Source organism: Corythoichthys intestinalis, chromosome 2, assembly GCF_030265065.1.
Source record: "Corythoichthys intestinalis isolate RoL2023-P3 chromosome 2, ASM3026506v1, whole genome shotgun sequence".
NCBI lineage: Eukaryota > Metazoa > Chordata > Actinopteri > Syngnathiformes > Syngnathidae > Corythoichthys > Corythoichthys intestinalis.
This window is the reverse complement of record NC_080396.1, coordinates 64061891-64074981: the sequence shown is the minus strand read 5'-3', so window position 1 is coordinate 64074981 and position 13091 is coordinate 64061891. Positions and strand designations below refer to the sequence as shown.

At 41.0% G+C, this 13091-nt stretch overlaps 1 protein-coding gene across 2 annotated transcripts in view; it reads left to right on the top strand.

Annotated features, from left to right (window-relative positions):
- The window catches only part of brpf3b (bromodomain and PHD finger containing, 3b), a 33878-nt gene that overhangs the window by 6866 nt on the left and 13921 nt on the right, over positions 1-13091 (top strand). The window contains exons 3-8 of one of the 2 annotated variants that reach the window (XM_057860260.1): positions 1195-1348; positions 1484-1618; positions 3730-3858; positions 4058-4370; positions 5854-6150; positions 10826-11386. In XM_057860260.1, the coding sequence (XP_057716243.1) occupies positions 1195-1348; positions 1484-1618; positions 3730-3858; positions 4058-4370; positions 5854-6150; positions 10826-11386 (1589 nt within the window). Of the gene's footprint in view, positions 1-1194; positions 1349-1483; positions 1619-3729; positions 3859-4057; positions 4371-5853; positions 6151-10822; positions 11387-13091 lie in introns of both variants that reach the window. The other variant, XM_057860255.1, reaches the window with a different exon arrangement.

The following is a 13091-nucleotide window of genomic DNA, read 5'->3' as shown; positions in this document are numbered from 1 at the left end:
CAAGGGCATTACGTTAGTTTAAAGGGGCATTAAAAAACATTAAATGAGATTTGCTTATACAGTACCTGTAAAAACTAGAGATGCCGATCGATCGGGTCCGATCACGTCATTTTCAAAGTATCGGAATCGGCAAAAAAATATCGGCCATGCCTATTTTTAGTATATACTGTATATATTTTAATTAAATCGTTTTCTAATTGTATTTAACGTTACAGACATAATATGTTACACTCATCCAGAGTCTTTCATTTAGGCTTAAGGTAGGGTTATCAAAAATATCCCGATAACGGCGGCAATTATTTTATTAAAAATGTGTCTCGTTTAAATATTTAACGCTATTAATATATGCGCTGCACGACCCTCTCACTCATTGTCGCGCTCAATCTGTAATGACGCCGTTTTACCTATATAGAGAAATAAAAGGCAGCGCAAAATGAGTAAAGTGAATTTTGGCAGCCTTTTGAACCTTTCTTCAATTGGCTAAAACCTTGCAATCCCTCTCCCTATGATTAGAAATATTATGGGAAGCAATGTGGGGAAGCAAGGTGGCAATTGATCTTTGTCTTAAGACCTTAAGTTATTTCCCAAAGCAGAGAAGATATATCCATTGGTAGCACGACGCACAGTCATGGTTTTACTTCCCATCATGGTTCCACTTCCCATCATGCATTGGGGCATGGCTGCAGTATTATTTACTGAAAGCTCAACAAATACACTAGATGGCAATATTTAGTCACAATATACTGTACAGTCACAAGTCTTTCTATCCGTGGATCCCTCTCGCAGAAAGAATGTAAACGCCATCTTGAGGATTTATTGTCCTAATAAACAAATACAGTACTTATGTACTGTATGTTGAATGTATATATTCGTCCAAGTATTATTCATTTTTTTCTTAATGCATTGCCAAAATGTATATGATTGGGAAAAATTATCGGGAATGATTGGAATTGAATTGGGGGCAAAAAAAAAGCAATCGGATCGGGAAATATCGGGATCGGCAGATACTCAAACTAAAACGATCGGGATCGGGAGCAAAAAAACATGATCGGAACAACCCTAGTAAAAACCCTCTTAAATTGTAAATTATTGTGTTAAATATTGAAAAAAATGTTTTAATAATCGAGGAGGGTATATTGCAATCTTTTATAACGCTATCATGAATAAACATTCGTTTGAATTTCTAATGTCTAGGTTGAATGCCATTTGCAAAGGTATTCTCTTCCAAAAGAAAAACCAGTTCATGCAGAGGCTGCATAGCTACTGGTTACTGAAGCGTCAGTCCAGGAACGGAGTGCCACTGGTCCGCCGTTTGCATTCTGTCCAATCCCAACGGAATACTGAACAGGTCAGGCCAGGATTCAGGATTGCATCTTTTTTGTTGTTGTCATTGTCATCTTAACTGTCATTATGTGCCATTTACAGTGTCTAATTGGGCTATTTTTATATAAATGATGTCAATTTTTAATATTTTCCTTTGTAGCCTGAGGTGGTTGATGAGCACGTATCTGCAGCAAGAGATGCTCTAAGATATTGGCAGAAGCTTCGACATGACCTTGAAAAGGCCAGGCTTCTGGTGGAGCTCATCCGTAAAAGGGAGAAACTCAAGCGAGAACAGGTAACATCGAGCTAGGCTATGTGAGGCTGGATTTACACTGCCAATTCAATTTTTGTGTCCACGTACATGCGTTTTAAATACATAACTATTTGACGTAACTGAACACAAAGCACACAATGTCTTTCTTTTTTTCATTATACAGTCATATGAAAAAATAAGGACACCCTATGGAAGCCTGTGTGTTTTCTGACATATTTGGTCATATGGATATTTAATATAAATTTTAACAATCTTGAGGGATTCAAATAATAGAACAAAACAATTAACACTGATTTTTTTATGCTTTCTGTAAAAGTAATTCTAAATAAATGCAATTTCTGTTGAGGAAAAAAATAGGACACACCCCTCATTCAATCCTACTAAAAATGGCTAAAATCACACACAGGGGTATTACATCAGGTGCACATGAACATCATTACCTAGTGTTTTGAAGGAGGCTTACCTTATTTAAACCTCACACTTAGTTTGGTCTGGCCCTGACTGTTGAAGTGAGAGAAAACACCATGGTGAGATCAAAGCTGCTGTCTAAGGCCTACAGAAAGAAGATTGCAGACGCTTATGAGTCTGGTAAGGGATTTCAAAAGATCTCAAAAGAATTTTAAATCAGCCATTCCACTGTCTGGAAAATAGTCTATAAGTGGAGGACATTCAAAACAACTGCCAAAATGCCCAGGTCTGGCCGTCCGAGCAAGTTCACCCCGAGAGCAGACCGCAAGATGCTAAAGGTCTCCAATAACTCTAAAATGTCATCATGAGACTTACAGCGGGCTCTTGCTACTGTTGTGAAAGTGCATGCCTCTACAATCAGAAAGAGACTTCACACGTTTAACCTTCATGGGAGGTGTGCAAGGAGGAAACCTTTGCTCTCCAAGAAGAACATGAAGGTCAGACTGAAGTTTGTCAGAGTGAATGTAGTCAAACACCAAGACTTCGGGAATAATGTTCTTTGGACAGATGAATCTAAAATTTAATTATTTGGACACCAGAACAGAGGACATGTTTGGCGTAAACCCAATACAGCACTACAGGAAAATAACCTCTTACCAACTGTGAAGCATAAAGCTGGAAGTGTCGTGGTTTGGGGATGCTTTGCTACAGCAGGACCTGGCCAGCTCACCATCATAGAATCCACCACAAATTCTACCGTGTATCAGAGGGCGGTTGAGGAACATGTGAGATTATCCGTGAAAAATTAAAGCTGAAGGAAAACTGGACTCTGCAGCATGACAATGCCCCAAAACATACCAGTAAATCCACCAAGGACTGGCTGAGTCAAAGCCCAGATATTAGTCCCATTGAGATGCTGTGGAGTGACTTGAAACGGGCTGAAACATCTCACAGCTGAAAAAATTCCTCGTTGAGGAATGAGGAGTGGCACAAACTTTCTTCAGACCGATGTCAAAGACTGGTAGATGGCCACAAAAAGCGTCTCACTGAAGTTATTTCAGCCAAAGGGGGTAACACTAGCTATTAGGTGGTAGGGCGTCCTAACTTTTTTCTCAGTTAGAATATGGATTTTTGTTGATATATTTGGTTTAATGAGTAAAACAATGTTATTTTTTGTTCTTTACCTGCAATCAAATAACATTCTTTTCCAGAGATCAAGAAAAACAAGATCAGACATATGTGAACATTTCTTAATAAAGACCTGAATATTTCATGGGGTGTCCTAATTTTTTTCAAATTACTGTATGTGCAATTGACTTTTCCAGCATTTTATTGCTACCTGTCCTAATTTTGGGGCGAATTGATGACACAATGACATTTAAAATCAACATATTCTGCCCTTAAAGTAATACATTTTTCACAGTTTAAACTTTTTATCTATAATCTATTTTGAACACAGTATTGAAATTTGGCACTTCCACACCATTACATTGTTTTATTTATTCACAATTTGTGCAGCATCCCCTCTTTTTTGGAATCCAGATTGTAGATTTCATATGTGTAATATGTATTTTGTCTTTGTGATTTTCTTTTACTTATAAAGTTTAGTTAAATTATTTATTAAAGAAAATATCAGCGTTGATTTCACCTCAAGATTGTCTTTCTCATTAGACAGATGTACTGTATCTTCCACCAGTCAGTTACATGCCCTTTTGCAATTGCAGCTCAAAATCCATCAAGCAGCCCTGGAGCTACAGTTGACCCCAATGTTGTTGTTGCTCCGCTCAACTATGGACCAACTACAGGATAAGGACACAGCTGAGATCTTTGCAGAGCCAGTCAACATCAAGGAGGTCAGACATTGCAAAATCATAAATCATCCAATCATGCATACAAAGTAGGAAACATGCAAATTTCCCACATTTTAGTGAAATTATGGACTCATAGGGAACCGAGGGTCTTGTGAAGCAAGGGGTTGAAGAAGTTTGCTAATCATTTTGATCTTGTTTTTTTTTTTTTTTGGTCATTATCCTCCTTATATGTTCTCTCCAGGTCCCAGACTACATGGAGTTCATAAGCCATCCAATGGATTTTTCCACAATGCGGACCAAGCTCGAAAATCATATCTACCGTTCTGTGGCTGACCTAGAGGTTGACTTCAACCTCATGGTGTCCAACTGCCTCCTGTACAACAACAAGGACACCATCTTCTACCGTGCTGCACTTCGTCTTCGGGACCTAGGTGGAGCCGTGTTGCGCCACGCTCAACGACTAGCCACTAACGTGGGCCTGGAGGTGGAGACTGGCATGCACCTACCAGAGTCATCACAGAAGCGAGAATTTTACAGTTGCACTTGGGAAGACGGTATGATCAAGGAGTTTTTTCTTTTTCGGTACAATTGTCCCTTGAAGTAAACCACAATCCATTCCGTGACGCTGATCAATTATTTGTGGAATAATTTGTTACAGAGCCCACAATTAAATTAACTCTACAGGATTTGTTTGTTGAACATAAAAAATAGGTCCACTCCAGATCTTCTGGCGTGAGCCCTTCATAGCCCTTCTATTGACTGCATGAGATGCCTAGTCCATTTTGACTTGGAGAATCGGCAGCGATCAACGGTACTAAAAATGACCATTCACGGCCAGTCCTTTGACGAGACGTCGCTGTCAGTGGCAGGCAATGAATTAAATACTAGGGATGTCCTCGATCTGATCACGTGATCAGAAATCAGGCCATTTTTCAGAGGATCGGAAAAGAGTGAAAAGGAACGGGTTTTTTATTTTTTTTAAGTACTTTTTTTTTTTTTTTTTTTTTTTTTTTTAAGGGATAAAAAGTAACAAAATAATCCAGAAATACAATGGCATTGCCAAAAGAAACAAAAATTATCTTTTATACTCCCCATGACCCCCGGAAGTAGAGAAAGTACTGTAAACTGTACAGTAACATGTTTTGAACTTCTGTTCAAATAAAAGATTTATTTAAAAAAAAAAAAAAAAAAAAATCCTGGGATCGGGGCTTGGTATCAACAGATTCCCAAAATCAGGTGACTCGGAGTCTGGTGCAAAAATATGCGAACGGGACATCCCTATTAAATATAATGCCATTTTTAAAAAATCATCAACTTCAGAATCTTAATGCAGTGTTTTAATTAACATTTTATTAATTTGTAAATTTACTTAATTGAAAAAAAATACTTCATTAAGAGGATTTAAAAAAAAAAAAATTGTAATCATGGGTGGAAAAAAATCATTATAATTGAGACCTGGTGCCCACACATGTGGACCACCACACCATACCAATTGTTAACATTGTGGCTTACATGACCTGAAATGCGATGCCCGTATGTGGACGGCAGGTCTTTATCGGGTTAATTTTTTTTGTTTTTTTGTTTTGTTTTTTTTTTATTACGAAAAAGTGACTTGCCCTACTAAAGGTCAAAGGGACAGACAGCAACTAGTATAAAAAACGACCTTCATGTGAAAGACCTTTCAGCCATTTTGTGACGTCAGGCTTACCTTCGCACATAAACGCTGATAGACTCGAACACAAGTGCCTTGGCCAATGGGTATGATTGATGTCATGAGAAATGGCGGGCGATTGGGCATACTCGCATTTGGATTAATTAGTACCACCACTTAAGATTGACACATGCTGGAATATCTCAGAATACGTCGGAAAAATTAAATTCTGCATTTCTTCAATTTATTAAACAAGATTCTTTACACTCGAATGCACATGATAAAGGTGTTGTCTTTCCATTAAAATGTTAAACTTTCAAGCTACCCCTTCATACTGTATAAGAACAGGTAATTGCATGCTTACACCACCTTGTTTCTTTGGCCAGTGGACAGTGTGTTGAACCCAGAAAACCGGCTCCATATGAGTATGGAGGAGCAACTAAAGGAATTGCTTGATAAGCTGGACTTCGTCAGTTCCATGAGATGCAGCGGGGCTCGCACGCGACGCATGCGCCTGCTCCGCCGTGAGATCAACAACATTCGGTTCCGGCAGGGGCCACACCGCCACAGCCTTCACAACAGCCGTTTAAAAGAAGACAGTGATGAAGATGTGGAGGAAGAAGAGATGGATGACAAGGCCGACGACACCAAGACAGAAAACGGCTTTTCGACATCAGACAAAGGTTAGTGGTCAAAAGCAGATGCATGAATTAAATTGCCTGCGCATGTACTTTTTTCCCCACTTTTGTTTAAATGAGACCAGTTGTGAACATGAGCTAACGGCACATTGTCCTCAGGTAATTGAGCCAGGGTCCCCCCCACGCACCAACCCCAACCACCCCACTGACTCCAGTCTAGTAAGTAGGGTCCCACAGAGTCTCGTTAGCCATGGCTGCCTCACAACTCCTCTCTCCAAGTGCACTCTGCACCTCTTCCACACATCTCTCTCATGGACTCACTACTCTCCATACATACTGTACAGTCATACCATGTCATCCCACTTCCAACTCCCGGCATTGTCCGGTTAAGACAGAGTCTTGCCATCTCGGAGGAGGGTGGGAAGATACTTATTACAGTCAGTGGCACTGTTTAAATGGTGCTGGTTTACAGTTGTGAGAGCAATATTAATTCTTCATTCAACTTAATACCATATTTTGTATGGTGCTGCATTCAGATTCAGAGTTTATTTGTCATTGTCAGGAAAACAACGAAATTCAGATTGGAGTTCTCACAACACTACGAGTTAGTACCCATTAAAAGTGCCTGGTGCAGAGCAAGATAAAGGTAAAGTGTCCCCAGTGCCCCCATCCCCAAAATACAGTGGAACTCCCGTAAAGTCAAGAACAGGAGTACAGTTTGGAATTAGGGCAGAATTTTCACAATTTGTGATTTCAGTTGCTGGGTTTTGTTTTTCAAACCTACAAGGAGTATTTCCATACATGCTGCTAGAGGTATGATGAGTGACATTGATTTATTTCATCTATCTGTAAAATGGATGTACGTACTGTACACAAACCCCTTCTTAAATCCATTTAGTTATAAAGATTTCAGCCCAATAAAGCCTATCCATGACTATCCAATTTGGTCGCAAGATCAAATCTGATCCAGCATTCAGGTGTGTTTTCTGCACCATTGTGCTTTTCGTCTGCTGTAAATCAAACAACTGGTCAAACATGCCTGCTATGTGGGACTACTTCTCTTTTGAAACCAAAAATAGAAATAGAAAAACATCATGTAATGTTTCCAAACACAGAATTTCTCGAGGAGGTACCCGTATGACTCACCATAATACATAAAATATTTGTGATTTACTAGTTTCATTCTTCTTTGCATTGTTTTTAATAGTAATAATATAGCTATCAGACCAGTATCGGCAAAACATATCTCTAAAAAATCAGATTGGAAGCTTAAAAATCTGTATTGGGACATCCCTAGATGCAACGGATTGAACAGAGTTGCTTTAAAGAAGAAGAATTTTTTTACCGTAATAAACAGCTGTAAGCCTGAAAGTTAAAAAATACTTAAATCTTCAAACTTTTATAACGACAGTTTGACTAAGACTTAAAAATATTAGGTTGACTTGAAACTACGTTCTGATATTTCATTTGAATTTTAAAGTGCCTGTGACACGATAAAAAGAAAATCATAAATAGCATTATTATGTGAATTAAAATCATATTTTGAGACGATTCGACTATGTACAATAATTTGGCAACGTGCAGATGATGAGAAATGAGTCTTTTAATATGCCGTTTAGCCCCGCCTGTCATTATAGCGCTCTAGCGCCTCCAGCTGGGTGATGACATTGGCAGAGTAACGATTTCAGCTGCTTTAGAATTCAGCCCATTGAGGGGGAAGATTCAGAACGAGGAAAATGCGACAGCGAGCAGCACAATTTCATCATTGTTTTAATCTCTCTACTCCAATATTTTTACAGGATATTCTTTTTATCTAAGTATTTTTCCCCAATTGCTAAATAAATTGTATGGTCATGACAAATAACAGTCTTGTGCTAAATGGAATGTGAATGATTAAAAATGCATTTATTCAGTACGACAGGGCTAAATTACTGCATTATGGTCAAACTTCGGGACTTCTTAAACCTCCCGAACGGTATTTTATGCCACCGGAGTTTGTCCGGCTTCTTTCACTTCCCTGCCCCTGGCTTCAGAGACTGAGGAAAGAGCTTTAACAAAACAGGAGGCATGAGGGCAACATGCTGACCTGAACCGAGCGGCTCTTCCAAGTCTTTTCCTCGCCTTTCGAAAACGACAAAATCACACAACTCCCCCGACTCGTGTCACACACGGCAACGGGGTTGATTGTCTTCACCAATCAGCCAGCCCCCTGGTGGCGAGTAAGTTTCGGCTCGTCGTTTTGTGGTGGCCCCGGCAGGCAAGCAGTTCTCATCGCCGGAACGCAGAGGGGAATGAACGCCGAACATGGCACATTCTCGGTGGACAAACTGGCCGACGTCGGAGCGCGTGGCTGCCCAGGCCCAGCCGAGTATACACTCTCCAGGAGGGCACGCGAAGAGGACCGAGGGGGCTGGAAGTCCCGGAGTCGAGAGCGGGGGGCTCCCCAAGCCCAAGCCGAGAATATTGCCCTCTCGCCGGGCACACGAAGAGGGTAGTGAGGCGTGGAAGTCTCTAAACAATCGAGAACCGCAGACGAGAGCGCGTGGCTACCCGAGCATGGACGCTCATCGGCCACCGACCATGGTGTGCGACAAGCCACCGATCATTGGCCGAGTGGCCTTCTCGGTGGACAGGGATCATTGTCACCCACAATATGCAAGCCACTTCCTTATTCAAATGTTCGCCGTGATCCCAGTGTTTGACATAGCATAAAACGCGTAGCTTACTCACTTAGTCATCCGTCCAATGGTCTCTTGATTATCGGCCTTTTTTTGCTAATTCTTCGCGGTGAACAAGGATTTTTGTAAACCCAAAAAGCCTCACACCACTCCCCCTGGTGTAGCAGCAAAAGCCTGCTGCACATTGGGCTGGCGTGATGCTAAAAAACAAACAAGCCGCAATATCAGCTGAATCCGCAGTCCTTCTGCATACTGTAATGATGGCTGTATTGTGAAAATGATTAGTCCTCTGACGTCAGATTCGAATTCTGCCTCAATCAGGAAGTCACTTACAGTGCCATCCATAATTATTGGCACCCCTGGTTAAGATGTGTTTTTTAGCTTCTAATATTTTTTTTTTTAATTCAAATAATATGGGACCTTAATGGGAAAAAAAGAGAAAAATCCAACCTTCAATACAAGTGAATTTATTCAGTGGGGGAAAAAATCCCACATAAAGAAATAATTATTTGACATCAAATAATGTGTGTCACAATTTTTAGCACCCCTGGTGTTAATACTTTGTACAACCCCCTTTTGCCAACAAAACAAGGTCTGGGGACTGAGATGGCCATGGGAGGAGCTTGATTTTGTGTCTGGTGAACCATTTCTGTGTAGATTTGGCCATATGTTTAGGGTCATTGTCTTGCTGAAAGACCCAGTGACGACCCATCTTCAGCTTTCGGGCAGAGGGCAACAGATTTTGATTTAAAATGTCCTGGTATTTCAAAGCATTCATGATGCCATGCACCCTAACAAGGTTCACAGGGCCTTTGGAAGCGAAACAGCCCCACAGCATCACTGACCCACCCCCATACTTCACAGTGGGTATGAGGTGCTTTTCAGCATGCGCATCTTTGGTGGCACGCCAGACCCACTTAGAGTGTTTGTTGCCAAAAAGCTCAATCTTGGTCTCATCTGACCAAAGCACCTGGTCCCAGGCTAAACATATGGCCAAATCTACACAGAAATGGTTCACCAGACACAAAATCAAGCTCCTCCCATGGCCATCTCAGTCCCCAGACCTTGTTTTGTTGGCAAAAGGGGGTTATTCAAAGTATTAACACCAGAGGTGCTAATAATTGTGACACACATTATTTGATGTCAAATAATTATTTCTTTATGTGGGATTTTTTTCCCCACTGAATAAATGCACTTGTACTGAAGGTTGGATTTTTCTCTTTTTTCCATTTAGGTCCCATATTATTTGAATTAAAAAAAAAAAATTATTAGAAGCTAAAAAACACATCTTAACCAGGGGTGCCAATAATTATGGAGGGCACTGTATATTGATGAATAAATATATCAATCGGTTCCACACACATCCAAGCAGTCCGTTTCATTCAGCAGCATAAAATACCGCGTGTAATATGAAATAAACATGGTTTTTTTGTGTCCCAGGCACTTCAAAGTTTTGGTGGAAAACCCTTTTTAAAAATCAAGTAATCACCCTAAACTCTGAATTTTAAGTAAGCTCCACTATAGTAAAGTAGGCTAAACTCATAAGTTTAGTTTAACAAGTTAAAGTACGTCTATAATCAAAGCGGGATTTGAAGCCATGTCACCTCCATAACAGCTCAATGCAAAGACAACTGAGCTAAACAGACTGGCTAGCTTATTTCAATTTCAGTTCACTAAGAAATTCAGGTATTGCCCAAAAGAAAAGTTTCGTATGCAACTACGGTTCCATGAATCCTTGCTGACCGCCAGAGAAGGCTTTTCTGGCGGTCAGCTGGGATCTTTAGTTATCTTTTTAAAATCTTAAGTTAGCATGAGTAAGTTTTATTTTTTTACTGTGTGGAAAGAGACTACTTGCATGGTTGTGTTTGACTTGAGAGATTTCGCTGGAGTTTATGTGGTTAGACGGGTAGAATTTTGGACCACATACAAGACGCCATTCTCGTGTGTGACTGCAAAACCACCACATCACACGACATACTTTAATGACCATTTGATGGCACTGCATGCAGAGTGAAAGTGAATTTCTTCCCCTCTTTCAGAAGACCTGAAGTCCACCTCGCCCCCAACACTGGAACCCACCGGGCCGGCACCTCCTCCACGACTAGGAGACGCACCTTTGGAGCCACCTACACTGAGGCCCATCACAAAGGAGCCGCCGTTCTCCAGCTGGCCCCGCAAACGGCGAAAGCTCATCGACGACAGCGAAACAGAGCGTATCAGTTGCACTATAGCCCAGGAGATGTCGCCAGCAGAAAATTTCCACAGCGATGGGCATGTGACGGCCAACGGCCTGCCTGACTTCAACACCCCCACGCGGACACTCACTGGGGGTGTTGGCAGGCGGACTTCTGTGTTGTTCAAAAAGGCCAAAAACAGTGCCAAAATATTCAGAGACAATCCTTTACCCAATGGGAAGGAGTTGCTGGACGATGGTGCAAGTGCCTCCTTTTCCGTATCCAACAGCCCCTCTACTTTGTCCACCCCTACCAAAACCTCTCAGAAAGCCATTGGACCTCCCTATCTGAATGACCCATGGACCTCCAGTCAAGACATGAGCTCAGACGGAGAACTGGAAAAAATGATGAACGAAAGCCGGAAAAGTGGTAAGATTGTCTTTTTTTACACACGACATACCACCAAACACAAATAAGGTACATTTCTAGTTAACATGACACAAGATGTGGATTTGGTTCCCTGACAATGCACACTTCAGTAATGGCCAAATGCTTATGTAAAACCTATGTTAAAATTTCTGATGTCTTTGAGAGCACGACGCGCGCTGCAGCCATCCACCGTTTTCCATTGTGAACTTCCTACCTCTTAAATTGATAGCTACATGCACTACTGTAGAAATATTATTACTAAAACATATGGTTATGACTAGTTGTGCACGTATCCGTACCAATACAGCACTAAAATGACATCGTCGGTATCTCGGAGTACTAAGAAATACCGTGTCCATTCTGTGCCATATATACTTTTCGAGATCTAGTTTCCGACCAATGGTCGCACTACCCAGGATGGCGCCAGCTACACACACCGCCATAAAGCGGCGCTTGTGACCCTTCCCAAGTTGATGATAGACATCCAATCGTGTGGCATCCAGTCATCCGTCTGAATTCAAATGCGTTTATCACTAGTAAACATCCGGTCCTTTTGAAGCCCAACCAATTCAAATGGATTGAATGTCTAGCGCTGTCAATGAGTTAAGCGTATCTGACCAAGCCATGATCGCAATTTCTTTACAATCAAGTGAATATGCATTAATTTAGTATCAAAAGAAATAGATAGTAGATTTTTTTTTTTTTTTTTTAAACATGGCAGCTCTTGGTACAGTATCGACGTCGACCGATAACACACAGACGGGTGTCTGAATTGGTCTGAAGCCGCTAACGCTGATGGCTGCCATGCACTGATGATGAAATTTTTAAACTGATAAAGTAGTAACAACTTTCACCAATAGAGGATGCCAATTGACAGGAACAGTCACTAGAACTTCTTGTATACAAGGCAATGGGAGTTTTTTGCCGTGTAAATGAGTAAATAAATGAATGGAAGACTGTGCCACGGAGCCTTGGGGCAGAAATTGTATATCAACCTATTTTTGTAGTCGACCAATCAGAGTTACTGGATTTTTTTTTTTTTCTTCTTGTATTCCCGCTACCCATAATTTACTCTGTTGTTTTGATCGTAGCCACATGGTTAAAGGCTTATAGGTAAGGCAGTATGGTTTCTTCAAATCTACCATAAATACAGCAGTACTTATAAAAATCTATTTTGTATCACATTTTTCCCAACAACCAAAGAATGTCAGCAAAAAGTAAGCTTTAGAGAATGTAGCGGGAGCCAATGAAGCATTACCTCCACTGACATTAGCGAGGCTTACCTGACTCAAGCTAGGCCCCAGCCAAGAGCTTTCGACCCTTGACTACACTATGAGAGCTCGATAGTTCTTGTGTTGATAAGGCTTGGTCTAATGTTTCCCTGTAAGTAAGCCCTCTTCCCTTTCTTGTCTTGACAAGTCATTGGTCAATCACGTGACTTTACAGTCTTGTTTATGTTTACTATGGATACCCTTAAATAGTTAAAGTTGCATTATGGGATGTCTTGGTTGTTGTATAGTACCTGTATCCATGGTGAATGTAAACGCTAGAGGTGTGCATCGGCACTGCCCTCACGATTCGATTCGATTACGATTCGGAGGGGCACGATTCGATTCAGAGGGTCACGATTCGATTCGGTTTGATTTGGCAATGCATCGCGATGCCTTAAAGCCTGGGATGCATTAAAATTCTAAAGCAAAGCATA